At 37.8% G+C, this 26,614-nt stretch overlaps 3 protein-coding genes across 6 annotated transcripts in view; all 3 read right to left on the bottom strand.

The window, feature by feature from the left end:
• Positions 1-836: 836 nt before the first annotated feature.
• LOC137934470 (uncharacterized) lies at positions 837-8,116 on the bottom strand. 2 transcript variants are annotated; one of them, XM_068778836.1, is made up of 11 exons: positions 8,047-8,116; positions 6,467-6,601; positions 6,085-6,294; positions 5,145-5,234; positions 4,271-4,426; positions 3,647-3,784; positions 2,383-2,475; positions 2,116-2,253; positions 1,881-1,979; positions 1,740-1,791; positions 837-1,596 (listed from the first exon to the last, which is right to left on the bottom strand). In XM_068778836.1, exons 2-11 carry the CDS (start codon positions 6,551-6,553, stop codon positions 1,562-1,564), a joined length of 1,098 nt encoding a protein of 365 aa, XP_068634937.1. In that variant the 5' UTR covers positions 6,554-6,601; positions 8,047-8,116; the 3' UTR covers positions 837-1,561. The 2 variants fall into 2 exon arrangements, with proteins under 2 accessions (XP_068634937.1, XP_068634928.1); XM_068778827.1 differs by having other exon boundaries at positions 6,467-6,617; positions 8,047-8,103.
• Positions 8,117-9,256: 1,140 nt separating this feature from the next.
• LOC137934481 (uncharacterized) lies at positions 9,257-12,633 on the bottom strand. 3 transcript variants are annotated; one of them, XM_068778858.1, is made up of 11 exons: positions 12,354-12,633; positions 11,991-12,075; positions 11,439-11,626; positions 11,191-11,273; positions 10,803-10,848; positions 10,637-10,693; positions 10,444-10,498; positions 10,262-10,362; positions 10,122-10,185; positions 9,887-10,020; positions 9,257-9,516 (listed from the first exon to the last, which is right to left on the bottom strand). In XM_068778858.1, exons 1-11 carry the CDS (start codon positions 12,429-12,431, stop codon positions 9,472-9,474), a joined length of 936 nt encoding a protein of 311 aa, XP_068634959.1. In that variant the 5' UTR covers positions 12,432-12,633; the 3' UTR covers positions 9,257-9,471. The 3 variants fall into 3 exon arrangements, with proteins under 3 accessions (XP_068634959.1, XP_068634950.1, XP_068634967.1); XM_068778849.1 differs by lacking the exon at positions 9,257-9,516 and adding an exon at positions 9,525-9,765; XM_068778866.1 differs by lacking the exons at positions 9,257-9,516; positions 11,991-12,075; positions 12,354-12,633 and adding exons at positions 9,525-9,765; positions 11,899-11,924.
• Positions 12,634-13,423: 790 nt separating this feature from the next.
• Positions 13,424-26,614, bottom strand: part of LOC137934466 (uncharacterized) — a 59,516-nt gene continuing 46,325 nt past the window's right edge. The window contains exons 10-19 of the mRNA XM_068778813.1: positions 26,448-26,558; positions 25,678-25,866; positions 24,596-24,871; positions 23,736-24,356; positions 22,431-22,936; positions 14,824-14,884; positions 14,670-14,738; positions 14,368-14,547; positions 14,003-14,167; positions 13,424-13,909 (exon numbers count right to left, since the gene is read on the bottom strand). Coding sequence (XP_068634914.1) covers positions 14,461-14,547; positions 14,670-14,738; positions 14,824-14,884; positions 22,431-22,936; positions 23,736-24,356; positions 24,596-24,871; positions 25,678-25,866; positions 26,448-26,558 — 1,920 coding nt within the window. The 3' untranslated portion in view covers positions 13,424-13,909; positions 14,003-14,167; positions 14,368-14,460. The remainder of the gene's footprint in view (positions 13,910-14,002; positions 14,168-14,367; positions 14,548-14,669; positions 14,739-14,823; positions 14,885-22,430; positions 22,937-23,735; positions 24,357-24,595; positions 24,872-25,677; positions 25,867-26,447; positions 26,559-26,614) is intronic.

The following is a 26,614-nucleotide window of genomic DNA, read 5'->3' as shown; positions in this document are numbered from 1 at the left end:
ATGAACATGTCACCTATACGTGGTGCATGCACTATTTGAATGAAAGCTTAGTTGAAACGCTACTCAAACATTGACGTTTTGAAATAATTAGGAATTGATTCAGGGGATTTGAAAATGGTGGCTTCCACTACGTGGCCGCGTATCTTGAAGAAAAAGGAAAAAGGATTGGCTTTCGAATTTCCTCATTTTACGTGTTTAAGATTTATAAATCAAATCGTTTGCTGGCTTCTGGGGAGACAAAACGGCGAACGGAGCTGAAATTCTCACAAGTAATCGCCGGCGGAGAAGAAACCGTGTCCGGAAGAAGCGCTTCAGCTTCGATGGGGAGCCCACTGAGTCGGTTTCTCACAGCCGCAGCGTAAGCGCTTACGTTTGCGGAAGAAGCTTGAGTGCCTGACAGACATTCAGAATCCCCTGTCGTCACTCTCTGGTTTTGCGATTACTTTAATACAGAGCTTTGGTTTGCGAATGGCAGTCGCCGGTCCACTCGCCCCACAGATTTTGGAAGAGCCGATGAGAATCGGGCGGGTAACTCGGGGTAGTTGTGAGTCGCCAACCCCATCCGATGATCCGACTCACAACTCCCCGCATCAACACTCTCCACCTCCGGAAAACACCCAAAATCAGTATATTTTTCATTGTTTCCTCCTCGGCTATCGTCTTCCCTCCCTTCTCTGCGTCTCCCTTCATTCCCATCCCAGGAAGTTGACCTGAAACTTTTCCCTTCAAAGATCTATAAAAAATGTTCATTTCAGGAACAAAAAAGTTTATATTTTAAGTTTTATTTGAAAAACTGAATATCCAAAAACAATCTTAAAGTTTAACCAACACCTCCTTATCCTTTTAAATGCTCAACACAGGTGTAGAAACTGGAAAGACCATTGAAATGCTCAACATATGCAGTTACGGCAGTTGGACTATTAAATGGTGACGAATAGTGCAGGCAAGTGCTTACGTCTCTGATGCAGAAATTTATCAACTGAAAGAAGCATTCAATTTTGTTTTTTGTAATCAATAGTAGGGAAGTTGGCACTTTCTACAGAGTGTCTGCAACTTTAGATTAAAGGGTCAGACAAGAAGATGTTGATGAAAAGGGAAAGGCCGAAGATAAAGAAGAAGAAGTGAAACAGAGATAAGTGGATAGTTATCTGGTTCAGAGTGTTGAGGGTGGATTTCAAGGATTTGAGTTCAGAAAGCTGTTAAGGGAATTTTCTCCCACATTCCACAGCTTCCAAAGAGAAAGATAAATGGACCAAAAGGGTGAATGAAATTTGTCTTTTAAGCTAAAACTCCAAACGCCACTAAGATGAAAGAGAATTGGAAGTACATAGACTAAAATAGCTCTAGCACTAGTGTTCCCAAGAGGTAATATCAAGTGTAGTGATTTGAAAGAGAATCCAACCATAAAAGCCAAACATGGTCTCCTCTCACCCAGAGACTGTTTTAGATCTCATCTGAAAGCCATGTGACCGAATTTGTCCCAAGGATCCTCCTTTTCCCTGCCGAGGAGTCAATGATTGACAGGCTTCAAGCATTATTTCAACTCCACAAAGGTTCAAAATTAATGAGTTTCACAATCCATTTCCTGGCAAGCCTCTGCAGAAAAAGATGATTAGTGTAGTAAAACGTTGATTCAAGTGCTTGTTTGTGGAATCATGCCACTAAAAAGGAAATATATAGTCTTGGAGTTCGTCCGTTTAAATGTAGTGTCCAACTTATTTTTAAGCTGTGGCAAATACCTGGCAGATCAACTGCTCCATCGACCCAATGCATGAGCTCAGCTTCATATGCCTATTAAAGAAAAAAAGTTGAAATAATGCATCAAAGTGAGGAGAAGCAGAAATATATTCACCAGAATAAAGGGCCGTGTGTTGACATACCCTTCTAACATGGGACACCAATAGATATTTGAATTTTTTCATCAAATCATGAGCAACCTCCACTAGATAAGTGAACCTCTGATCATGTGCAGCGGAAGTCTGTGCAAGATCAATAATAATAATAAATTAAATACCAGAGCAAGTAATCAATCCAATAAGATGCTCATAAACTTTATCTAAAAGGACTTGACAATTCAAGGTTGATTTTTTTTGCTTGTTGGATTCAAGTCGTTACATTGAAAGCATCAAATTTCCCAATCACATGTAGGTGATGTATGCCCCTTTTAAGTGAGAGTTGCAACGCTACAATCAAGGCATGAAGCATGGTCAACCTCCAGGGGATTATTCCAAGCCCCACAAGAGTTTTGCACACCTGAAAAATAAAATAAAAAACTATTATAAAAGTTTAAATACAACACAATGTCATGGTAATAGGATAAACGGTAGGACAAAAAGTAAACATCAATCATCATGTAATTTTGATATGCATGAAAATGGTCACCGTGAGATTATCAGGAGTTCTGAGTATAATTCCTGCTCCAGCTTTACCGGGGTCCCCTCTTGATGATCCAATGAACTCTACCTTATAAGTTCTCTGCAGCATGTACATATACCACTGATTTAATTCGCAATACATCTTTTAACTCCAAGAGAAATTTAAGGCAACAAAACCCTTAAAAGTCAATGAGCATCTACATCATAATTAAATAAAAAAACAATATGAATTATCACATTTCAAGTGAAAGAGCTCCATATGCCATGTACATATTCCTAAAAATTGGGTAATTGCATACAATGGATCAACATGGATTTCGACTTAAGTCAGATCTCAGGGGCCAGCATCTATAGTGAGAAGTCTATGTTTGCCAAAATTTCTTGCAATTGGAATGGTTTTCCAAACAACCAACAGAAGATCTGTACCCCTTAAATTGGCTAAGACATGATTTCCTCCAGAAGATGTAGTTGACTCTTCAAAAATTATTATGTGAAAAAAATGGCACCAATAAAGTGTACCACAGTTGTTCACTGTGGTATTACAGTTTGTAAGATAAAAGAGAATTTCCACCAAGAATGTTCAAAAAAGAAAAACAAAGAAGAGAAATTATATGTCATACAAAGCTGCTTACTACCCACAAAGCACGACAATTCAAAAAAACAAAGCACCCGTATGCATGTCCCATGCTTAGGCAATTCAGTAGTGGATGAACTTGAAACAAAGGGGGCTCTCTAACTTCTATTTATCTCAGAAGCCCCTTTTGCAATCTATAGTTTTTTATTTCTTTTGTAACCCCCATCTCTGGGGAATTGTACTGTTTTAAATTAATAAAATGTAAAACAACTCACAAAAAAAAAAAAAAAAAAAGCAAGACGAAAGAAATCCCTAATGAACCAGAGTATAACAGGATACCATAAAACAGAACCAATCTAACCAAATTTATGTCAAATCTTTGATGTTTCCTTGACAGCTACAATTTTTTCTAAGTTGCCAAGTAAGATAATGTTGAGATTGGTGTTCTGATTCATCTTACTGAAACAATATGACCCAACTTTCTATATATTTAAGAAGACCAACGATTTTCAAATTAACCAGAATCAAATATTTATGTTCCAGTTAGCACTTTTTCTCCAATATATATATATATATATATATATATATATATATATATATATATATATATATATATATATATATATATATATATTTATGTTCTATATGATCAAGTGCTGTCATAAAATCAATCCAAGAGAGTTTAGGAATCATTTACATGGAAATACCGGCAGGCACCAACTTCCTGTTTTGAATTGATGGTTCTGAGACCGAGATATGCAAACAAATCCTCTTCTGATTTAAAATTCAGTAGATCGTTAGCAGCATCATACTCAAAGTAATTGCCACCAGAAAGCTGAGAAAAAAAGATTGCAAGAGCATAAGATGAGGAAGAGAAAGTGCATAAAGAGAAGCAATGGGCATAACATAGGCAGAAGCAAGACAAATGTGTGTGTGTGTGTGTGTGTGTGTGAGAGAGAGAGAGAGAGAGAGAGAGAGGGGGAGAGAGAGAGAGTATATATAGGGAAGGCATGTGCATAACCAAGGCAGAAGCCAAATAAAATATGGTCTCTATGTGTGTGTATATGTTTGTGCAACACTTTTACATGCAATATGTTTGAACTCAATCTGACCTGTGGAGATCAGAATCAGATTCCTATTATTAAGTAAATAAGCTAAAGATAAAGTTTGTCTGTAAGGGTACAATAGCCTCAAGTGATTCAACAGCCTGAGAACTGTTCCAGCTATGAGTTTACCACTTGAAATATTTTTCTTTGCTTGCACAACTAGAAATTTTTTTATATGCATGTTGCAAAGGATAAGGTCTGTAAAGACACATTACCTGGTCCAGTGCGGAAGGAGCTTCTCTATCAAAATGAAATGTTCTTCCATGTTGTTCACTATTGCTGTTTAGAGATGATTGTGTCCTCTGGAGGAGACATTCCAATTCATATAGTGAAGTAAAACATTGAAAATGATCCACATGTTCGGCTATTTCCTGCACTTAACAAGCCAAATTCCCCAAACTCAAATCCTACATATGGTAAAGAATTAGTTTAAAGGAAAAATGAGGACGTGACCCTAATCCCACATAGTTCCAAAAAATGGTTGTGTTACAATAGGAAGATAGGGAAGAAGAAAAGGCCTTCAGAACAGTCATCAAAGTATCTAAGTGAACACTTGAGCGGTTGTTTCTGTGAACAGGATGTTTTATCTCGTGCATAATTTGGAATGTAGAATTTTAGGTGGAAGCGAACATAAAACTGAAATGTCACCTAAATTTAAGATATTGTTCCTACTTCCTGTCACTCAATATGACACCCGTGCTAGAAAATCATTACTCAGTTACAAAAAGAGGAATTTTGATGGGAAGTAACAATTGTAATAACAATATACCAATGATATGCAATGAGTGATTTGTGATGAAGTTCTGGATTGGCACTTTTTTCAGTCTACTTCATAATACAACTCAAATCTTGTAGAATAAGTTTACACTACTTGGCATCATTTAAAAAAAAAAAAAATGTGTACACTACTTGCAAAATATCAATGTTACAACCAAGCAAGCACATAAAAAATACCAGAAATATTAAGTATAATAAAAGTTCAAGGAAAGAGTCACATTCAAGCAGCTAATTCCTTCAACCGGAACTTCATCCCGTGGAATAATTTGTGCTTAAGAAATTAGAATTGCTTAATGATCATGTGAGAATTACCCTGTCACATTGTTCAAGATGGAAGCTTTCTACACCTTCAACTCGAGAACTGGGAGAAGCATCCAGAAACAAACATTTGAATTTGAAGCCCTCCACAAGAAAGTTAAAGAAAACATCGATTTAGTAATGACATACAAGTGACTGCATAAGGCATAGACAAAGATTAATAAACTCATATTAATGTGAGCAAAATAATGCGAGAGAGCTAAGGAACTGTAAATTAAGTATAAGGACAACATGATTTGAGTCATAATGTGCACATGTACAGGTAAAGTCAAGCAGAAGACTATAATCACAGGATAAGAACAAAAAAAAGTCACGTAGAGAACAGAGAATAAAAAGAAGTGAGATATAAGTCTATACTTGAGGAGTCCTATACTGGCCCTTTGACTAATTGAAGTGTGAATGCCTCCAATATTCTCCACTTTTAAATAGACAGATCTCCTAATAACAATAATACCAGTACTTTAGAATGTTTTGCCTCTGCCACTGTAGTGAATTAATTTTAGGTTCAGTGGGGATTGTGAAGGTTGTATAATGATGTCACATTCTAGTTGGGGAGGTGCCTTTCTCTCATTCATACTATTTTCCCTTTATATGTTTCTGGTTACTGCTGTTCTGTCTGTATTCTCTTACATTTCCACATAATTTTTTTTTAAAAAAAAGAGTATTGAATGAATTAATTAGAAAGAATAATTTTGAGGGGAAAAGGTAGAGAGGTTCCACCCAGCCATTTGTTTTCAGCTTCATCTTTTGAAACTGATTATATAAAGTTCATCTCATGTACAACTTGCATATATCCTTTCCTGCATTTGCTCAGAAATCAACATTTTGAGCTGGAAGCTCCCTCCTTTCTAATTATCAAAACTGAACCAAAAGAAAGAAAAGAAAAAGATATTACACACAGCAAATATGCAGGATCACATTACAACATGCTTACTTCTGAATTACTACCATTACCGTCCTTTCGATCAACTGGGTTCACAAGGTTGCCATGTTGCACATACTGCTTTCCTGAACCACTTCCAAGACCATGCCTTTCCTTCCCTCCTTGATCAGGCTTGTCATCTATTTTGAAACTATTGAAATATTCCTCTGCATCAACAATGCTGCTAAACCCTTTGAAGACATTACCCGTAAACCCAGCAACCTAAACCAACATGAAATTTAAACAACCATTCAATTTGACAATGTATAAATTCATATTGAGCAAAATCTTTGACACAAAGAAAACAGTAACTCCAGACCAACTCGTCGAAGCAAATTCGCCGAGTAGATTACTAAATCCTACAGTAGAAAAAAAGTAGGAAGACACCACCAACCTGCTGATTGCACTCTGCCCAGGAGCTATAAATACCAGGCCTCCGACCCCTCAAAACCGCATAATAGTTCTTTCCCTTTCGACCCATGACTGCCTTACAGGATGTAAATTTGAATCTTCACTGGAAAATTAAATGCTTCGCAATACCAGGCCTCCGACCCATCAAAACCACATAATAAATCTCCTTAGAATCTCTTTCAACTTAACTAATTTTATTGAATTTTTGGACGGTAATCCATATAATAAATTCTAATGCTTCACTGCAACTGAAAACTCTATGAGACCCATACAAGATTTAAATGAAGCAAGCCAATCAAAATTGTAGGATGAATTGATTTACTTCTGATCTCAAGTTCACGAACCAAGATGCATTTAGTTACGCTTCATAGGTGCAGGAGGAATGGTTTCCCTGTTTGGTGTGTTATATATCATCTATATAACAAACAGGTAGAAGAGATCAGGTATACTTTGTGCACGTATTTGTTGTTTGGTGTGCTATATATTATACATAGCATTACAGATCGAACCAGACTGACTACTTCCAAAAGAGCCTCTCTTAGGCAATCAAAAAGTCAAGCAGAGTTTTAATAGAAGAAAGATAACTAACCCCAGTGGAGCTACGGCTCGATCAAGAAGTTGAATTTGGCAGAGAAGCAAAGAGTAGAGAATAGAGAAGGTATTATAGGAATTTTTGGACCAGTTTTTCAATTTTGATTTAAGCAACTTAATCTTATTCATAAACTAGATATCATGTTTTCTTCACACTTGAAAGGATCTTCACCAATCTTCCATCATATGGACACTACCATCTTCTTCTTTTTTTTTTTTTTTTTTATGAAGATGTATTAATAAAACAGAAATTACAAAAATTGGGGGAGCATGTCCCTTACAACCAGCGATTGTAGGGTAACTCCCTGCCTGGCAAGCACAGGACACTACCATCTTCTTGTTTTTGAAGGATTGTTAGTAAGGATCGTAGACACCACTGATAGCCCATTAGGAGTTGTTTTAGAGGTTCTGATGAGTGCTGCATTGAAGTAGTTGTCCTTAGTAACGCTAATTAGGTCAAGTTATCGACTGTCCCATGTAAGCAAAATAATGTGGTTGATCGCTCCTGAGGAAGAAGAGAATTCAACATTCTTGGTTTATCGGAAGTAGATGAGGGAGGTTCAACAAATTCTGGGGTTCCAAGGATAGAGGTCGCTTTGGAAAGATTTTGAAGAATCTAAGATTGCGTCAAGCAAATGAAAAATGGGAAGAAGTAACCCTCGACAACTAGCAAAACTCTAGTCGCTGCTACTAATGGGATGAAAGGTATGATCCAAGCTACTTTATGATCCATTATTTTTCCCTCAAAGAAGTAATTTTCCCAACCTGTGATCTAGACAATCTATCCGCTATTGCCCATGGGGCGAATGGTTACTGATTAGCTGTAGGAGTATATAGTGGAGATTTCGATGGCTTTTTCTCCATTTAGGATCAAGTTCTTTGTTTTTTAAAACGAACTAAGAGAAGAAGAAAATGAATTAGAAACGTAAAATCAACGAGAAAACAAAACAGTGACTTCGGATTTGAACTTACCCTTCCGCTTTTCCTCCCGTCCGACGTCCCTCTCTTTTTTTGCTCTCTCTCTCTCTCTCTCTCTCTCCTGTTCAACTCTCTCCTGTTCAACTCTCTCCACCCTTCTCCATCTTTATACTCTTTTAGTTTCGTTTTTTTAAATTATTATTATTACTAATCAATTTTATTTATTTTTGTTGTATCATGTAACTTATAGCAAAATGCATGTAAAGTCATAAAGAAGTATCCCCTAAAATTTTAACAAATGATATGTACTCATTTGCAAGATGTGAGTTTCAAAAGGTTTGTAATTTAGTGATTATTGTTGTAATATTATGTATCAATTGTATCAACCATATGAGCTGATACATTAGGCCTTAATTAATCGGATGGAGTATTAACAGTCGAGAAGATTAAAAGGAATCAGAAGGCTACTATGCAGCTAATATGTTAACAAAAACTATTACGATTAAACTACTGAGAAGTTACTGCTGTAGAGGATAAATTGATAATGGATTAATCTCCAAGTGGGAGATTGTTAAGTTGTGGTGCCTAATTAATTCCTTACGCAGAATCGGTACGACAAGTCGACCTTCGTTGTAAGATCGCTATAGGGGTTAGAAGGGGGGCGAGGAGCCCCCTCCTGGGTGTGTGGGCAAAACCCCAGTTAGGTCTACGATATATTAATTACTGTTTCATTAAGGACAGTTTGGAATTTTTACTCTTGTATCGTGGTTACCATAGTTTTCTCTTTATATTTAGGGCGTCGCTATTAGGGTTTTCATTATTCATCCGAGGAATATCATAAGTTGTAACCCGAGATATTACAGAATAACTCTTGTAATTGTGTACAATTTCTTTTATAAACTATTTTATCTTCATAGTAAATTACTGCAACGACGAAAAACAAAACATAGTTTCACCTTGAAGCAAACATGTATAAATCTTGTTTGTATTATCCTGTTTGTTTGTTTTTTATTCTATAATTATTATTATTACTCTCGTTAGTTTGAAATTAAAACATCTAATTTCTAACATAATGATTATATGAACCGTATGAGCTAATACATAAAGCATAACCCCCAATATTAATACTTCTAAAAGTGTGTACAGCTGTTGCTCCTGAATCAAGGCGTAAATCCATACTTATCCAAAAATTAAAAATACCTTCATGATCTTTGAGAAGAATATATTTTGAGTAAACACAAAAGATTAGATAAAAATAGCCTGTTAAGCTCTTTGAGAAGAATATGATCACAAAAGATTTGATAAATTTGATCTTCATGATCGCTGATAAGATTATGATCTTTATAGACACTGCCGTGAAGGAGAATGCTAATGGAAAAAAATTCTCTCGAGTGGTCGGCCAAAGCCTTTGCAGCCAATTCAACTTGAAGATTCGTTCGACTGGTTTTGTAGACAATTGCTGATAGCTTTGGTACTTGTCTAACCCAGGCCAGCCAGCCAGCCAGCCAGCCACCATCTCAGCCACTGACCGTGAAAACAAATTAGTAGAACTTTAAACCTTCAAATGAGGATTTAAATTTATACTTCACCCTTGATGTTTTATGGGTTCTTGGGTTTCCTTACATTTTCCAAACTAGAAAAGATTAACCTCACTACAGAGTAGAACAATGCCGTCACACAAGGTCTGATGAAATTCCAACATGAGGAGGGCCAGTACCATGGATACAGCAGCCGAAAAAACAGACTTATCAGGTGCCGTGGATATCGTCCCACCTTGACCCAGGGGTTCACAATCAGCAAGTAAAGAATTAGACTGAAAACCTACTTCTCATTATCGTTTTCATGCTACTCCATCATTGTTTTCCACTATAGACTAATTTGAAGATGAACTCACCGGAAAAAGTAAGTCCAACGTATCCCAGGCCGCATGACGAACAGCTCTTGTTGGATACATCGGACCGCCAGGTGAAGTGAAGCTATATAGGCATGCTTTCAGCCGTGTACTTGTAGTCATCCTGAGTTCCAAGCCTACAAAAAGATTAAAAAAAATCAGCAGAAACAAATAGATTCATTTTGCTGTGAATAATACTACAGCTCTCCAACTATAGAACTTGCGGAGTTGAATTCACCTTTGAGGGCCCTCATCTGAGAGAGGTAATGCAGCAGAACTGGCTCAACCTTTAATTTCTGGAGCTGACAATTAGAAACAAATGCTTCTGATTTCTTCTCAAAGGTGATGTATACCATTACAAATGCTTTCAGTTAGTACCTGATCCGTTAGCTCAATTACAAAAATGTCTGCAGGTCCACCAACTAAGAAAGTGTTTGGGAAAACAGGAAAGTGCTTTAGGAAACTCTCCAGCTTGTCAACTGCACGCACAGATAAATCAACACAAACACAAAAAAGTAGATATATTTCTAATAGGATGTTATGGAGATCTGAAGCCACACCTAAGTTATAGAAGAATATAAATCTAGAAAGCAGAAGACAGAGGTCCCTTTGAGTCTGTAAATTATGAAAAACAAGATTATGTTTCAGTTCCTGACAAATTTATTTGCATCTGTATAGCTAAAAAAAAAAAAAAAAAAAACGATCAAGAAATAGTGATTTTAGTTACACAGCAATAAAAAACAAGAACTGAACCTGCACAGGAATTTTGCTTAATTTCATATGCACCAGAGCAACATTCTCGAGAAGATACTGCAAAACAAGATCAATCATTTATAATCATTACCTGAATAGAAAGGATACTAATAAAGAAAAAAGCAAGTTGCCAAAATAACGTAAATTTGTGATGCAGTTTCTTTACATGGAATAAAGAGAGGAAATGCCTCGAGTTTGTCTGAATGTCAAGCCTGCCAACATAAATGAAATGTTATGAGATTTTTGAGGTTTTGATGGCTTTTTGTTTTTACCCCCAAATAATGATAAACCACAACCCATCTCTTCCCACCAACCCTAACAATTGAGCTGAAGACTCCATTCATCAGCTGAACAAAATCTAAGGTAGAACTTTATAAAGCAACAGTTCTTCGAGATTAAACGCTGGACTGATTTTTATAAATTAATATATATTTCTAGACTAAGTCCACAAATTGTCCAGGTTTATGAAAGTGATGATTAGGTGACTGTGCAGCTGACCTTAAAAAACCTTAAAACAAGGCTGATGGTATATAGCTTCTAAAACCAAACAATACCAGAATATATTTGTTGCACCCTGAACGAGAGCTGATGCATAACGAAGGTGTGCTTCTGAAATTTCAAGTGGAACTTCAAATAACTGAAAGCCAGATCAGATGCAAATCAGCCGATTCTGAATGAGAAATGAATACATCATAAGCTTAAAAATTGATGAGTATAGAAAAGATTCTTCAATGACAGCCTTCAGAAAACGAAGAAAAACCACGAACTTAATGGTTCAATGAAAAATTTAATAACTAAATACCCATTTGTGAAAAAGAAGCGCAAATATATGGGATGCGAACAACTGACTCCATAACTGGACAATCAGATTACGGACGGGTTCCTCATTTTCAGGCATCTGAACATAATGGTCAGCAAGTACATCGTAAAAGCACAAGCAGCTCTCAATTTCATCGTTCTTTGCATCTTCATCCTTGCTAAGAATTATCCCTGTTTCCAATTGCAATTCAGGATTGATATCAGACAACTCAAAGGAACAAAGTTTTGAGTACCTCAAACACAACAAAGAGCTAACTGATCCATGGATAATATGAAACATCAGTAGCCACACAACATGATTTGGAATAACCCAAATTGACAGAAAAGACTTGTTTCGGAGCAGTTCACTAGGTTGAGGCAATTGTGAAAAAATGAATTCTGTAAAGAGTCAAAACTTAGTATTTCAGAATTGCACTAAGAATCTCGGGTAAAAGGAAACTTGCTTTCACGGATGTTGTTTCCATATTCAAACTACAAATCTCCGGCATAAAAAGACGTGAAAAACCAATATGGGAATCTTAAAATGATACTGTACCTCTTGCTCGACCATCAATTTCTAAAGCAATATCAGCGAACAACTCTTGCAATAAATCCAACCGCTGAGATGGAGAATTCAGTGCCTGAAAAGAAGTCCATAAACGAAAGGTTCAATAAACGAAAAGCTCCCAGGCGAAAGCTGTGTTTCGTCAGCGAGAAAAAGCTGGACACTCTGTACTAGAAAAATAAAAAACTCAGGACAAGTCAGGAGCCTTAACGTCGAAAGCAAACGGACCACCGGCAAATACAAGATGACAACAAAGAGAAAAGGATAAGAGAACGCTTGGAATGCTATTAGTCACGAATCCAGGGAAGAGTAACGGAGAACCAAACTACACCTAAAAAAAGGTCAAAATCCCACCTTCTGCAGCTTTTTCTGGATTTCCAGGGAGAGGGCGGAGAGATAGGCAGAACTGGAAGACATTGATGCTTGCGGCATTGGATCATTAGATACGCCGGAGACGAAGGCCCTAATTTGTACAGATAGGGATAGAAGGGGGAGAAAAATACTCCAAATTTAACGACAAAATTAGAATAAAAGCCTCGCGCGAACTAATATCAGGCAGAGATTCTTGAAACGAAAGGAAGATAACGGAAAGGTGGGAATGGTGGCAATGCCGAAAGCTGAGAGAAGGACAGGATCTACTGGAAACGTGCAACGCGTGGCATTAGCGAGGTGACCAGTATAGATTGGGGCATGTGGAAGCTACTTTACCAGAAGAAGACGACAGAAGCCTGCATGACTCTACGTGCCATGCCATATGAAGAGACTTGCATCAAACTCCAAGAATTAATATTTATATTTATTTTAAATAGAGGGGTATTATAAAAATAATAGAAATTATTTAAAATTAACGGTCTCTCTTTTAAAATAAACTCTAAAATCTTATACAAATCAACTAAATCTCTTTTTAAACTTTAAATTTAAGTGTTTAAAATATTTAAATACAATTCTTGAAGATATTATATTTTTGGATGTTTTCAATTATAAGCTTGTAATAAAAAAATAGTGACATGAATGAGAATAATAAAAAAATAAAAAAAAATAATATCTACTATTAAAAATAAAAATCCTCCTAAAAACATATTAAAAATAAAAATCCGATCTCATCCAATACAAAAAATCATTTAGTGTAAAACATGTAAAACTACTGTCTCAGCAGTCCGATCGACGACTATCTCAATCATTCGATCATGATCGAATGACCGATATAGCCGTTTCAAAAATTTCACACCAAATGGCTTTCCGTACATCCTTTACATTTAGACTAATTTGATGGATTCCTTAGGCCAACTTTGGCTGCTTTGAGTCGATCACAAGGAAAACACAAGGGTTTACTTAGTTGCAAGCAATGCATCTAATTTAAAACAGTCCGCATGAGGAATTTAGCAACCCAGATGAAGCAGACGAGGTACCTGTCATTCCTTCGGAGAGGCAGAAACCCAGTTATATTCCTCCACAAATTTCATTTATTTGAAGACACCTCAAATGCTTCGATTGATATGAATCTTCTCAGCGATTCGCTTTACAGCAATAGCGGAGTCTGATAGAACAAATAGAATCACTCAACCAAAAACAAAAAAACAAGGAAGAATCAACTAGCCAGTTTACAGGGTTTAATTATCAATCAAACAAAAAGATGTTGGTTATTGCCCCGGTCAAAAATGGGAGTCAGACCATTTGTTCTGGCGTCAATTGCATTCTTAGACGGCATAGAAAATACAACTCAGAAACTTTATTATCCGAGGATGCATTGCAAAAAATACTAGCATGAACCTCGGCTCCCAGAGTTATATAATGACAAAATTAAATAAGAACAAAATTTAATGGCTAAGAGTGAAGACAGCCCTTCTACAAACAAAGTAATCTCATCTCATCTGCTGCTGTTCAGCGTATACAGAAGAGGACACCCATCCCTACATGGAAAACACAAAAAGAAGAAAAATCAAGAATACTGCCTTAGCCACCACATATAAGCAACACAAATTTTGTGAAGTCAAAGGAGGTACCTGAAATTTAAGCAGAAGATGTGGGCTGACCACATCTAATTGGCCCCAATGTAAAGTTAAAAAACAAATCAATCAATCAATAAATTAGGTACTGTACACCCGACCACTACAGAGACATTTCTCAGATCAGCAAATCCCCCCCAATTCCAAGCTTCGCTTGAACACCTGAGTCGAAATTGCCACGAAAAAAACAAGTATAAATTCATTATTTATTGAGTTTCTACATGACTCTTAACTTAAGAAGATGTGTTTGTGTTAAATAAGTTAATTAAACAGCGTGTAGACAAGGTAAGATAACTAATTTCCATCTCAGTCCAGATATATCACTGCTAAAGGTTAGGCAAACACATTAAACAAGGTAGTACCTGGCGGTTCTACAGGGACCCAAATTGCAGCAGAACAATGTAAGCTCATCTTCTCCACAGCCAAGTAAACCCAGTTGTACAAAACTGATCAAATTACAACTGTGTTCCAAGATCACTTGACAGCTGAATTATCCCACGCATTTGGAGATAGGGGTTCTCCAATAGCTTTTCATTGTTGCTCTAATAAGCATAAAGAGATAACAAATTAATAGCAAATACCCATGCTCCATGTTCATTACTGAATGCATAATCTAAAACTGTTCCATATATCTCAATACAAACATTAGTGACCTGGTTCACACCTGTTGGGCTCTAAAAACTAGACTTTGAAGCATCCGCTGATACCTTTCAGGTTCCTCTGTCATCATTCTCTGCAATGACAGAAAAACCAAATATGTTACTAATTTCAAATCAGAGCACAAAAATACGAAGAATCAAAAGGATGAGAAAGCATACCTTCAAAAGAAAGGCAGAAGAGTAATATGCCACCCTTGAATCTGTATCTTCTAATAGTCCCCTAAAAAGGAGCCAGAATGCATTGTAGTAAGGCATCATCTCCCTTGGAGCATAAAATGGATCATCAAGGGAAAGAGAATGAAAGTTCACTCCATGGTGACCGATATTGCTTAGGTTTTGTTTTATTTTTTTGTATTAGTATAAAAATACGGAAAATACTATGCAAAAAGAAATTTACTTTTATTTTAAATCTATGGGGGAGGTTATATAAATTATTAAAAAAACTATACTTACATTTAAGAATAAATTCATGCTACCTCATTTCACACGAACTTCCTCCAAAGGGAAAAATTTCAAACAATCTTGGTCAGTTTTTTGCTTTCTTTCATTTTAAGAGAGAAACTGAATTCTCTATGTGAAGTGAAACAGTCTCCACTTTCCCTGTGCAATAACTCATTTTTGTCCAATTTACCAGAGAAAGTTCACTCTCTTCTAATTTATTTCTTTTCTAAAATAGAATGGTTTGAGGTTAAAAGAGAAATGTACAAAGGCTAATCCCCACAGGAAGGGAGTGCCAGAAACAAACAAAAGCAAAGGAAAATCACAAAGGGTGGTGGTCAATATAGTATCTTGGTACTTCTCCGAGGCTCATCATTTTCAGAGATCACCTTTCTGGCCCCTTGCTTATTGAAGGAGACTCAAAAGAGGTCATTGGTTGGTGCTCTGGCTCGGCGACATGCCCTTAGAGACATGGGTCAAATCTGTATTCGATTTTTTACATTACCTCTGTAATCTCCTATTCTTGGACCCCATGTTCCCCGATCAGCTAACTCATATGCTGATAAGCTTGCCAAGAATAGGGCCTCCTTCCAATCTCTCATTGTAAAGGGAAGGCCCCTCTAATCTTGTCTTTTGCTTTGCTGGTTTTTAATAAATTCTCACACCATTAAAAAAAAACAGCATTTTAGTACAAGGAAAAGTCAAGAAATCAGATATAGGGATCAAGCCCTGCAGCTCCACGCCTTGGGTCCCAACAATCTTCATTTTTCACATGGACACCCCCTCATTAGGAAACCCATTGACTTTCCCATTAGCATGATCTTTGAAGTGTGAATCCAGTTAATATTTAGGCTTTGGGCTAGGTCAAATACTTCTTCCATTTGAGCTAGCAATCTCCAAGGTGGCTTTGCCTTGTTAATACACCAGCTGATAATTGATTTGGAGTCCGTCTCAATAGCGAGTTCAAAGTGATCCTTCGCAATTCTGTATCCCATATAGCAAGGTATGGGTTTCTGAAGCTAAGGCATCTGAGTTGGCAAGGGCCAGTATGTGTGAGTATAAGTTTACCATCACTATCTTGGAAGATGACTCCCAAAACCAGCTGGTCCCAGGCACCACTTGACACTGACATCAAAGTCCAGCTTCAAAGAGAGGGATCCAAGTCATTTACCTTAAGAGATGCAACATTAGCCAAGTTATCTCAGATATAGGGGTATTGAACTATGGAAACTTGTAGTACAAAGCCAGAAGAGAGTGAGCCTGGTAGTTAGTCTCAGCAACCTCAATGACTGTACTAGTGAGGCCCCGGAAGACCCTATGTCCTGTAAGTCCAGATATACTAGGGAAGTATTGCCAGAGATATTTGCCAAAGCATTCACCCAAGGGAGGGTAGGGATATCAAGGCACACTGGCTAAGGAACTCTGTTATAAACCCCAAACTAGACTGGCAAACTGAACTTAGTTCAACTAGACCTGGTCCCTCGTCCGGGTTATGGGTCTTACATCCTCGAAAAACATTCAAAACCTGGCTGACTGAGCAGGTAGGCAAGTTCAACCTGTGAGCCGGCAGACCCAACCTCATTCTTCAGACACAAAGGGAGGGAGGGCAAGAGGATGAGGGGAAGCGAACAAGAACAAGCTTTGCCCCCTCCTCTCAATTTGAAATCATTGGGGAGGGCGAGAAGGGCAAAGACTCCTCTCGCGTGATTTGTGATTCTCTTGGGAACCAGATCATCTCCTTCTCCGGCCATCTCGGTACTGCGGACACCACGACGGCCGAGCTTCAAAGCCTTCTTAATGGGCTCCGTGTTTTTCGCGATCATTGCTCCGGGCCCATCCTGATTGAGGGAGACTCCAAGGTGGTGATTGGTTGGTGTGAGAATACCTCTACGCCTCCGTGGTGCCATTGGGATACCTTTTTTAAAAATTTTGGATATTGTCAATCTTTTTGACTGTTTTTGGTCTCTCATCCCGAGATCAACACATTCGGTGACTGATGCTTTAGCCAAGCAAGGAGCCTCCTTGCAATGTCTTGTTGTTAGGAGTTGGCACCTACTCTTTGCTCTCTTAATAAAATCACATTTCATAAAAAACAAAAACAAAAAAAAGAGGCCACCACTGTCCTCCCCTTCCCTCTTATTGTATCTCTATGAAATCAGAGAGAATAGTCCTACATAACACTGCTAATCACCTGGTAGACTCCCAAGCCAAGGCGGGCATTTCTCTCCAACACTTTGTTGTGGAGTCAAGCCCCCGAGGCTAGGATTGGAATTTTAATCCTTTTTTTTCTTATCAATATACGCATTATTCATAAAAAAAAGAATAGTCCTACATTATAAGTCGTACTGGTCAATAAGGTTGAGAAATAGGCCTCCCCAGTGCCTAGTCATTTTGGGACAGAACCAGGCTCAATCCAACAAAGAGACAACAAAGTATTCCCCATTAGGACAATCCTTCCAAATGACTAAATGTTCATCATAGTATTTGATATAGTTGTGGAAAAATACTTAAGAGCACAAAATAACCCCAAAGTTACTCATATTTGCAAAAGAAGGTAGAAGGAGACTTGATTTAAAGAAACATAAATTTCCTATTTTAGGAGAAATTTAAAAAATAGAAAGTCTCTGTAAGTTGCAATTTTATATTTCAAGCTTATTGAAATCAGAAGTTTTACTGGACAAGTAACTTGCCATTTTTATGAGAAAGATCACTGAATAGTAACTTGCTATTTATTTTTTTAAATTATGCTGAATTTTATTACGAGAGAACTCAAACGAGCAAATTACAAGGGGAGGAGCCTTCCCAAACAATGAGAGATTGCTGGGAGGTTCCGAATTTTGCCAATTTATCAGCCAAAGAATTGGCTGATCTTGGAACGAGGTTCCAATTACAATGAATGGATGACACAATGTCAGCAATACAATCAGTGATTGGCTAGTGGCACCAAGGGGGGGAGCTATCTTTTGAACACCAACTGATGATAATCTTTGAGTCTCTTTCGATAAGCAGCTTGCCATGGAAGCGCTCTTTGAAGATTTGGAGACGGAATAGAAAAACACTCACTTCAACAGTATTTGAATCAGCACCGACCCAACATAGGATAGAATAGGGTCTCTACTGTTGTCTCTGAAAACACAACTAGCTCCAGCCGGCCCCGGACAGCCTAAAGCATTGCCATAAGAATTGAGTTTGATGCAATCGCAAAGGGGAGGGGGGAATCCCAGGTGGCCATAACCGAATTCCTACAGGGGCCCGCCATATGCACGATCAAACCCCAATTTTCCCGAAAGGAAACACCCGATAGAGAGGCAAACTCCTTCCTAGTATGTAACCAACTCGAGATAAGGCCCACTGCCTAAGAAGCTGTATTATCTGGGGTGCTAGCCTTGGAGTTGAATCTCCGGTTATTTCTCTCGAGCTATAGGCATCATGGGACATGCACAGGCATGCCAAGAGAATTATCTTGCCTAACCTAGGAAGGCAGATCCCCATAACCATCTCATAGGTGCCAAAAAGGTCTTGATGTAGCCCCATTTGGAGGAGTCCAATCTTCTGAAATATTTTCATCCAGACTTGGCAAGAAAAATCACAACGCGAGAGAACATACTAGACTGTCTCGTCGCACACACCACAAAGGGGATAAGCACGATCGGGGGTTGTGTAGCCTCTTCTATGGAGGTTGTCAGAGGTGAGGATTTGTTCCCTGATGGTCTTCCACACGAAGAATTTGGTTTTACAAGGCGTTGAGAGCTTTCATGCCAGGTTAGCCTCGTGCTCATGCATGTAGTAATCTTGTTTTCTGATATAAGAGTAGGCGGATGCAACTGTGAATCGGCCATTAATGTCGGACTTCCATGTCAATTTATCAACTACATGCTCACGAATAGTAATGTTGTTGAGTCTAGAGAGGAGACCAAAAAGCTGAAGTTTCCTCATCATTTAATCCTCGACGAAACGTGAGACTCCATGAGCAATCTCTCCAAGAATCGGCCACTAAGCAAGACAGGTCTCTCGCCACCCTAGAGAGCCCCGGGAAATTCTCGGAGAGGGGGCGGGGGCACGCCATTCATCCGACCAAAAGAGGAGGGTCCTTCCATTGCCTATGTGAAAGGAAGTTGCATCTCTGAATATTGGGAGTAGCTTTTGAATTGATTTTCATATCGGGGATAGGAGGAGAGTAGCGCCATCCTCCCTCCACCAGGCACCCGAAGGTTAAAGATAGAACCTAACAATATCTCCCCATTCTTGATGTTGAAATTCCAGATCCATTTGAGGATAAGGACATTGTTCATCTCCTTAGTAGGCCGGATGCCTAAACCACCCCGATTGTAGGACATGCAAATATCCTTCCAACTCACCAAATGATATCTAAAGGTGTCCTCTGATCCTCTCTAGAGAAAACGCCACCGGATGGCGTCAATCCTGTAGCATACGGAGGCTAGACAGTGCATGAAGGATAATAAATAGTTTGGCAGACCTGCCAAACAAGACTTGAGGAGAGTGAGTCGCCCTGCAGTAGATAAAAGCTTGCCCTCCAAGTAGCTAGTCTCTTTTCAAATTTCTCAATAAGGGGGGACCAAAGTGTCGCCGAAGGCCAAGAGTCAAAGAGTGGGAGTCCAAGATATGTAATTGGAAAATTTTCCACCGAGCACCCCAAATAGTCAGTCATACCCTGAAGCATGGATGAGTCGATATGATAGCCTAGGAGGGTGGTTTTCTTCCAGTTAATGTTCTTACCAAAAGCCAATTCAAATAGTCCCAAAACAACTCACAATTTTCGGATCTAATCCATAGTACCAACTCCAAAACAAATGACATCGTCTGCAAACTGAAGGATCGGTTCATCAAAGGCTGCACAGTCCGTCGTGGGGAGGAGCCAACCCAAGTTCTTGGCCGAATAGATCAAAGAGGATAGATATTCCGCTACCACATTGAAGAGCAAAGGGGAAAGCTACCACATTGAAGAGCAACTTGCTAATTTGGTTAAAAGCTTCAATCAAAGAGTCTTTTCAAGTGGTATTTTCTTGTTTTTAAGTTTAGGCTTATGTTTCCAAATTAGTGTAGCCTTTGTTAGCAAGTTTGTAACTTAGAAAATGTTTCTTGTTTTTTATTTTTTATTTTTCCAGCAAGTAGATATGGAATAGAAAGTCCTATTCAGAGTTTATCTCCTATAATGGAGAGCATAGAAGTTTCCTATTTTGTTTATAAGTATGCCTATAAAGGCTTCATATTTACCACAGACTTCAATCTTTTATTATTGAATGAAGTCTGGCTTTTGTTTCATCTCGTTCGCTATTTTTTCCTAATAAGCAAAGAAACCATACTCTGTGTCTTTCAAGTATTACTCATCAAACTTGATCTAGACTACAGTTTTCTAGTTGTTGAAATCTAAGTTAACCCATACTCTAGAGGAAGCTTTCAATTATATTATTCTTTTAAATCTAAACCACTATCCTGCATTCAGTAATTCTTACGGGTGTGCAGTAAAGAGCAAGCCACTATGGCTTCACTCTCCATCAGATGCCATCTTAGCATAGTTATAAAACCCAAGCAGAACCGGCCAATTGAACCAGGTTCAACTGGATTCAGTCCCCTGTCCAAGTTACAGATCTATAAGATCGAGAAAATAGATTGAACCCCTGACCCAGCCAGATTTGTTGGCTTAACAAGCAGAAGGGAGTACACTCAAGGGGAGAAGTTTTTTTTGCTAATGTAAATGTTTTAAACGATGACATTGTAATGACATCGTCACAGTTCTCACAAGCCTGGTTGAACCAGACCCAGTTTTGAGAACATAGTTTCTTAGAGAGAGGTTCCATCACTGTCAATTTTTTTGCTGCAGCAACAGCATGTGCTTGTCTTGGGCCAGGGAGAATGTTTTAGAGTAGGAGGTAGTGAAGCTTGCCCAATCTAACAATTAGTCCAAAAGTGGACATGTAACCATTTCTGACTCCAAATCAAATGCTTTTCATGAAGCCCTCTTCTAGGACAAAGATACTTCTGCAAAGGGGGAAAGATTTCTGGCTAGGGAAGTTGGAGGGATCCAGTTGTTTCTAACATATTGATACTTCTTCTGGGATGATCGTCCTCCAGATCCCACCTCCCTAGTGAGACTTGAAATCAAAATCTCACACTTGAAACACACAGAGGGCCCCCTTATTAGTGCTGAATTTCACAAGGGCACCATTTCTAAACACAAATCAAATAAAATCTCCATCACCTAAAAACTTCTAAAGCTTCAAGCTATTATTTTTCTCCAATTAACAGCAGTTAACAAAACTCTACACATAAAATGTTCAGTAAATGAACTATAATCGCTTGTGCAAGATTCAATTTTCGTCACTGGGTAGGTGACAACCCTTACAAGCATCTCAATCAGTATGCTTCAGCTACCTTGAGCAAGGTTGAGTCTAAGGGATAAAAAATATGCATAGCAAAGGTTGAATCTAGGAGACACGTGTTTTTCTGACAGGAATTTGCATATATGCTCAGCATTTTCAGGCACCCCTTTTAGTTGAAGGAGATTCTTCTATGGTCATCTCTCGGTGCTCTGGTTCCTATCCACCTTCCTGGTTCTTCGTTATAGTTTTTATTAAATCCTTCAACTTTGTCCAGGATTTGCTGTAAGGTGGGCTCATGTTGTTCGTTCAGCTAATCCTCTAACAGATCATTTACCCAAGGCAGGTGTTCTTTATTCTTCTCTTGTAATTGGGGACTCTGTGCCCCTTAGGGTTTGAGCTTTGTCTCCCCATTTAATGAATTTTTGCTATCTCAAAAATAAAATAAAAAAGGCATGGCCAAAAAGACACGATGTAATTGAATGATAAAAAAATCTTGCCCTATTCAAGCTTACATAACAGGAAAAAAAGAGTACTGAAATATAATCTTCAACAGGTATTCTAAAAAGTGGACCTCATTAGAAGACATTTTCATTGTTTCATGTCTCATGAAGGAGTTAATCCACAAAACAAAATAGTAACATCTGCCTCTGCAAGTACTGATAGTTCCTTTTTCATGATTATATTAAAAAGTAACATTTCTGCTATACCTCTCTCTCTTATTAATAAAAAACTCAGTTTCTCAAAATTCTAAAAAAAAAAAAAAATCATCTGTTTAGACAGTTTTTCCTTCCAAGTAAATATTTTTTTGGGGAATGTTGAGACCCCTTACCCTGGTGAGACTTGAACTCAAAACTTCACACTAAAAACCCTACGTGACCAATGAGTCAAAGGGCCAAGTCACTTCGAAGTGAATGATTTGGAAAGCAGATTATTTTAGAGATGCAAAGAAAGAGTTGAATTTCTCATTATACTAAAATAAAAAAGTACCTAAAAAATTCTTCCCCTTCTACGTCTTGGAATGCAGTGGAATCATCAGTGCATTTGCCAATCAAAAGCAAGAGAAGAGCTGCTCTAATGTCTGATGTGGCACCAGGAAGATTTCCCCTCCCTTTGCTACCAACAGCAACACCAAGGGCAATATCGTCTGTTGCTGCACCAGCAAGTTGAATCAATGGCCAATAAAACAAAGATGTTGGGACCCGGGACACAAGTCTCATTGGCACAACAGCATAACCACTGAGAACCAAAGCAGCCAAAGAAGCAGTCTCACACACTGAAGGAGGATGAGTGGGGCCGATTAGGTTATTGATATTTCTCAATATCTTTGCTTGGCTTTGGGTCTTGTCAAGCTGAGGAACATGTGAATCGGTCTCACTCTGGTTATTATCAGTTGTTTCAGCAACGGGATCACCATGATGTGCAAGGTCCCCTAGAGGTAACCCAGCTGCAGAGGGAAGTCTCAAACATAACTGAGAAAATAGCATGTCACACATCTGCACAAAAGCCAGGAGTAAGCCCAAAAAGAATAATGTTATGATAATGTTATAGATTACGTAGACTTTAACATACAATTCTGTCACAACAGAAGGCTGAATTAAAAAAAAAAAGGGAAATAACTGTAGGGCAGGCTGTATGCTAACTAGAGGACGTCAATGGCTCCAACATCTCACCAACTTAATAATTTTGGCCATCTATAAATCATGAACTCGGTGACCTCAAATTGAACCCAGTTATTTCCAGCTCACGAGCAAGATTTCCCAGGCGTTTTATGAAATAGATCTCCATATGCTCAAATAAGCAGAAGGTTCTTTTTCTATTTGCAAAGTACCTAAGCAAAGGTGACAAGCATCATCTGAATTATTTTCTTTATTCTCATTTGTCATTCTATAAAAACTGAAAATTTTCACTCCATTTTGCCAATTAACATATATGATACAAAGGTTGAGAAAGTAACCACAAGGGACTAACACTTTATTCATAAACTACATAGCAATGGACCCATGAAGACTTCTTATAGAACATTCACCAACAAGTGAGCCTCAACTATTATAATTGACATAATAGCACAGGCATCACCTTTCCGACCATTGATCCAATGATCAGGATATCTAGTCAGTGAAATTTTTTGCAGCAGTTCATTCAAGATTGAACTTTTCTAATTGTGCCGGGCAGAACTTGTATATATACAAGCAAGTGGACTAGGCAATATATTGTCAGTAAAAGCCGGACAGACAAAGGTGATTTAGATGGAACAACGTTTTTATTTTGTAAAGCTATAAAAATAAGTCTTACCTTTAATATATTGATACGATCTGTTTCATTTGCTACTAATGACAAAGCACTGCTCATTATATCTATCATGGCATTTGCTTCCTCCAAACGGTTATCACCAGAACCATAAGTTATTACTTCCCCACTTCCTACATGCTCCACCTTGTTCTCATCTAATAACAATTTGCACCTCATGAGAAGTTTCTCAAGAACAAAAAGGAAACCCCATCTGATAAAGTTATGCTTTGACTTGAGGAGCCCACACAAGATCCAAATAGGTAAAGAAACAGAGTGATCTTGAACAGAATCATGACTTCCCGCAACCCCTATTTGCTTTTGCAGATTATTGATGTTTGACCAGATTCTTGTTTCACCACCCTCACTGATTTCTGAGACGAGCAACTCTACCAGCCAAACATACCCATTCTGGCGATAAGCCATTCGTTCTGAGTGTAGAAGAGAGTGCAGAGTAGCCCAAGAAAGCTTCACTCTTGTGGCAGTATCAATATCAAGAAAACCATCATCAATACTGTGCAGCAATTTGCATGATTTTGTCAGCGAAATCATAGACACAAACTCATCATCCAAACGAGTGAATGCGTATATCGTTGCATCAAGTTTCCTGGTAATTTTCTCCAAAAGCTGCACCACATTAAAATTTAAGATCACCTCAGAAGGTCAAAATTGCAATTTTCATAGAACATCAACTCTTAGAAAGCAATATATTAGATACCATGAGTACTGATTACTTAGAAAAAGATACGTTCAAATATGACAAACATATAGAGCAAGACAAAATTGCAAGAAATGGATAGGCTCTACATGAAGGTTCATACAAACTTCAAGCATGAAATCAACAGATTCGCATCAAAAGAATATACCGCATTTAGACGATCAAAATTGGGATATCTTGACAAAGCTTCTGAAATGGATCTTCTCAGTATTTCTCCAATACCATCCACTCCATGCTTAACAGCAATATAGAAAGCCTCAGGTGCATCTGCAAGAACAAGCATTCTGACAAGCGGTTGAAAGTCTTTAATATTGTATACTGACTCTCCAGCAGTTGCGCATGTTTCATTTATCTGATGTAATACATAGTCAAATAGCACAGAGAATAGATTTCTCTTTTCCTCCCGAGAATTTGCTTGTGAATACTGCAGAACAGAAACAGGGCAAACACCAAGATAATATGCATCAACAAATAGACTTTAAACTAGCTTTAACAGCATAAGCAGAGATATTTTGGATAATGTGCCCCAATATTGTGACTAAGCACTGCATATGCCATGCCAGAATCTCCAATCAACATGGTGAACACAGTATTTCAAAAATAATCTAGATATCCCAAGCTTTCCTTGGAAAGTAAAACATCACATCAATAGATCCTATGGCTGGTTTAATTCTGGGCACACTCCTACACAGTGTTTACTCAATTACAATGAGATCCATGTTTTGTCTAGTTTATTCCAAGTTTCCTGGGTTCAATTGGTGCAGAATGCAAATTCGATAGCGAATAATTTAGTGCAGATTGATGTCTCAATAGACTCTCTTGTAGTTGGAGACTCATATGGATTTAGTAGCTCAATTTCCTTCTTGTTATTGTTCTTGATGTACTTTAGATTTTCTTGCCTTTTGTATTATGTTGTAATTTCATCTCCTTTACATAATATACTCATCATTTTCAGAAAAAAGGGCCCTCTCACATATGTGGTTTTAAAACACTCAACAAAAAAATAAAAAACATATGTTGTCTAAATGTTTTAGTTGTAAAATTGCAATACTTGCATATTTAGTGGGAAAACAATAAAATATCTTTGCATCACAAGGGTTTAAGTGCAGTCTATCACTTTGGAAGTGAATCAGAATGCATACTGAGAAAAACATTCTATAGAAAATAACGAAATCACAAACAAAACAGGTTAAAAACAGATGGCACGAGCTCCATCTTCAAAATAAGTACCTCAATACAGATAAATTCTATTCCTCCAACCAAACCAACCAGTTCTGCCACAAATACTGGTCCACTTGAAATAGCTTCTTCTTCACTTGGAACATGATACAACATGTTTGTTAACATGCAAATCAACTTGCTATGGACTAGTTCTGCCCATGAGTGCTCGCGGCTAATCTCCAAAAGCAACTTGATTACCTGCAAATTATCCAGGTTGATTTACGTCATTCGATTTTCCTCCACATTTTACAATCATATAAGGGGTAAATGAGAAATACATTGCTCCTATCAAGATAGTACTGCTGTATCCCCCTCTTAGCTTGTTGCTGCCCTTTTGTTTCTTAATAAACTTCAAACCAATTAAAAAACTAACATAAAATAAAATAAAATGCTTCTATCAAGATGAATTTGGCTAATAAATGTTTCACTAACTCGGTAGAAGAAATGTGTTCATTTGTCTTATCAAAGACACCAAGTGATCTTGTACAATCAGAACTCATGCTGCTGACATGAATAAGAATACTTTTGTGGTGCAATCCCCCAACCCACCCACCCACACCCCAAAAGATTGCAAAAGAAACAAAGTCCAAGCACTCAAGCAGCAATTGAGAGCAAACATATACAAAATTAACTTGATTTCAGAAGTAAATTAAGATTTTTTTTTTCTGAAAATGAAGAGAATTTCATTGAGATCAAGGAGATACAAATTACATAATATATTACATAAATACAACTAGCTGAGAAGGATAGCTAGGATAAGAGATGCCTCATTTTCTTACCCTTATGTCAAGACCTTCTAATCTACTCAGGCAAATTTTGCCTCTATCACTGACAAAGAAAAGTAAGCAACTTAAAGAGGATGCCCATACTATCTCGTTTCTTTCTTCTATCTGTGGAAAGATAGAGTCACATATTAATAAAAAAATAAGCCTTTATCAAAAAAATA

Source organism: Aristolochia californica, unplaced genomic scaffold (genome assembly GCF_029961685.1).
Source record: "Aristolochia californica isolate CCGP_79_NKW_82.1479 unplaced genomic scaffold, dmAriCali1.0.hap1 SCAF_10, whole genome shotgun sequence".
Classification (NCBI taxonomy): Eukaryota; Viridiplantae; Streptophyta; class Magnoliopsida; order Piperales; family Aristolochiaceae; genus Aristolochia; species Aristolochia californica.
The sequence above is the reverse complement of the archived record's forward strand: the minus strand, read 5'-3'. Positions and strand labels throughout refer to the sequence as shown.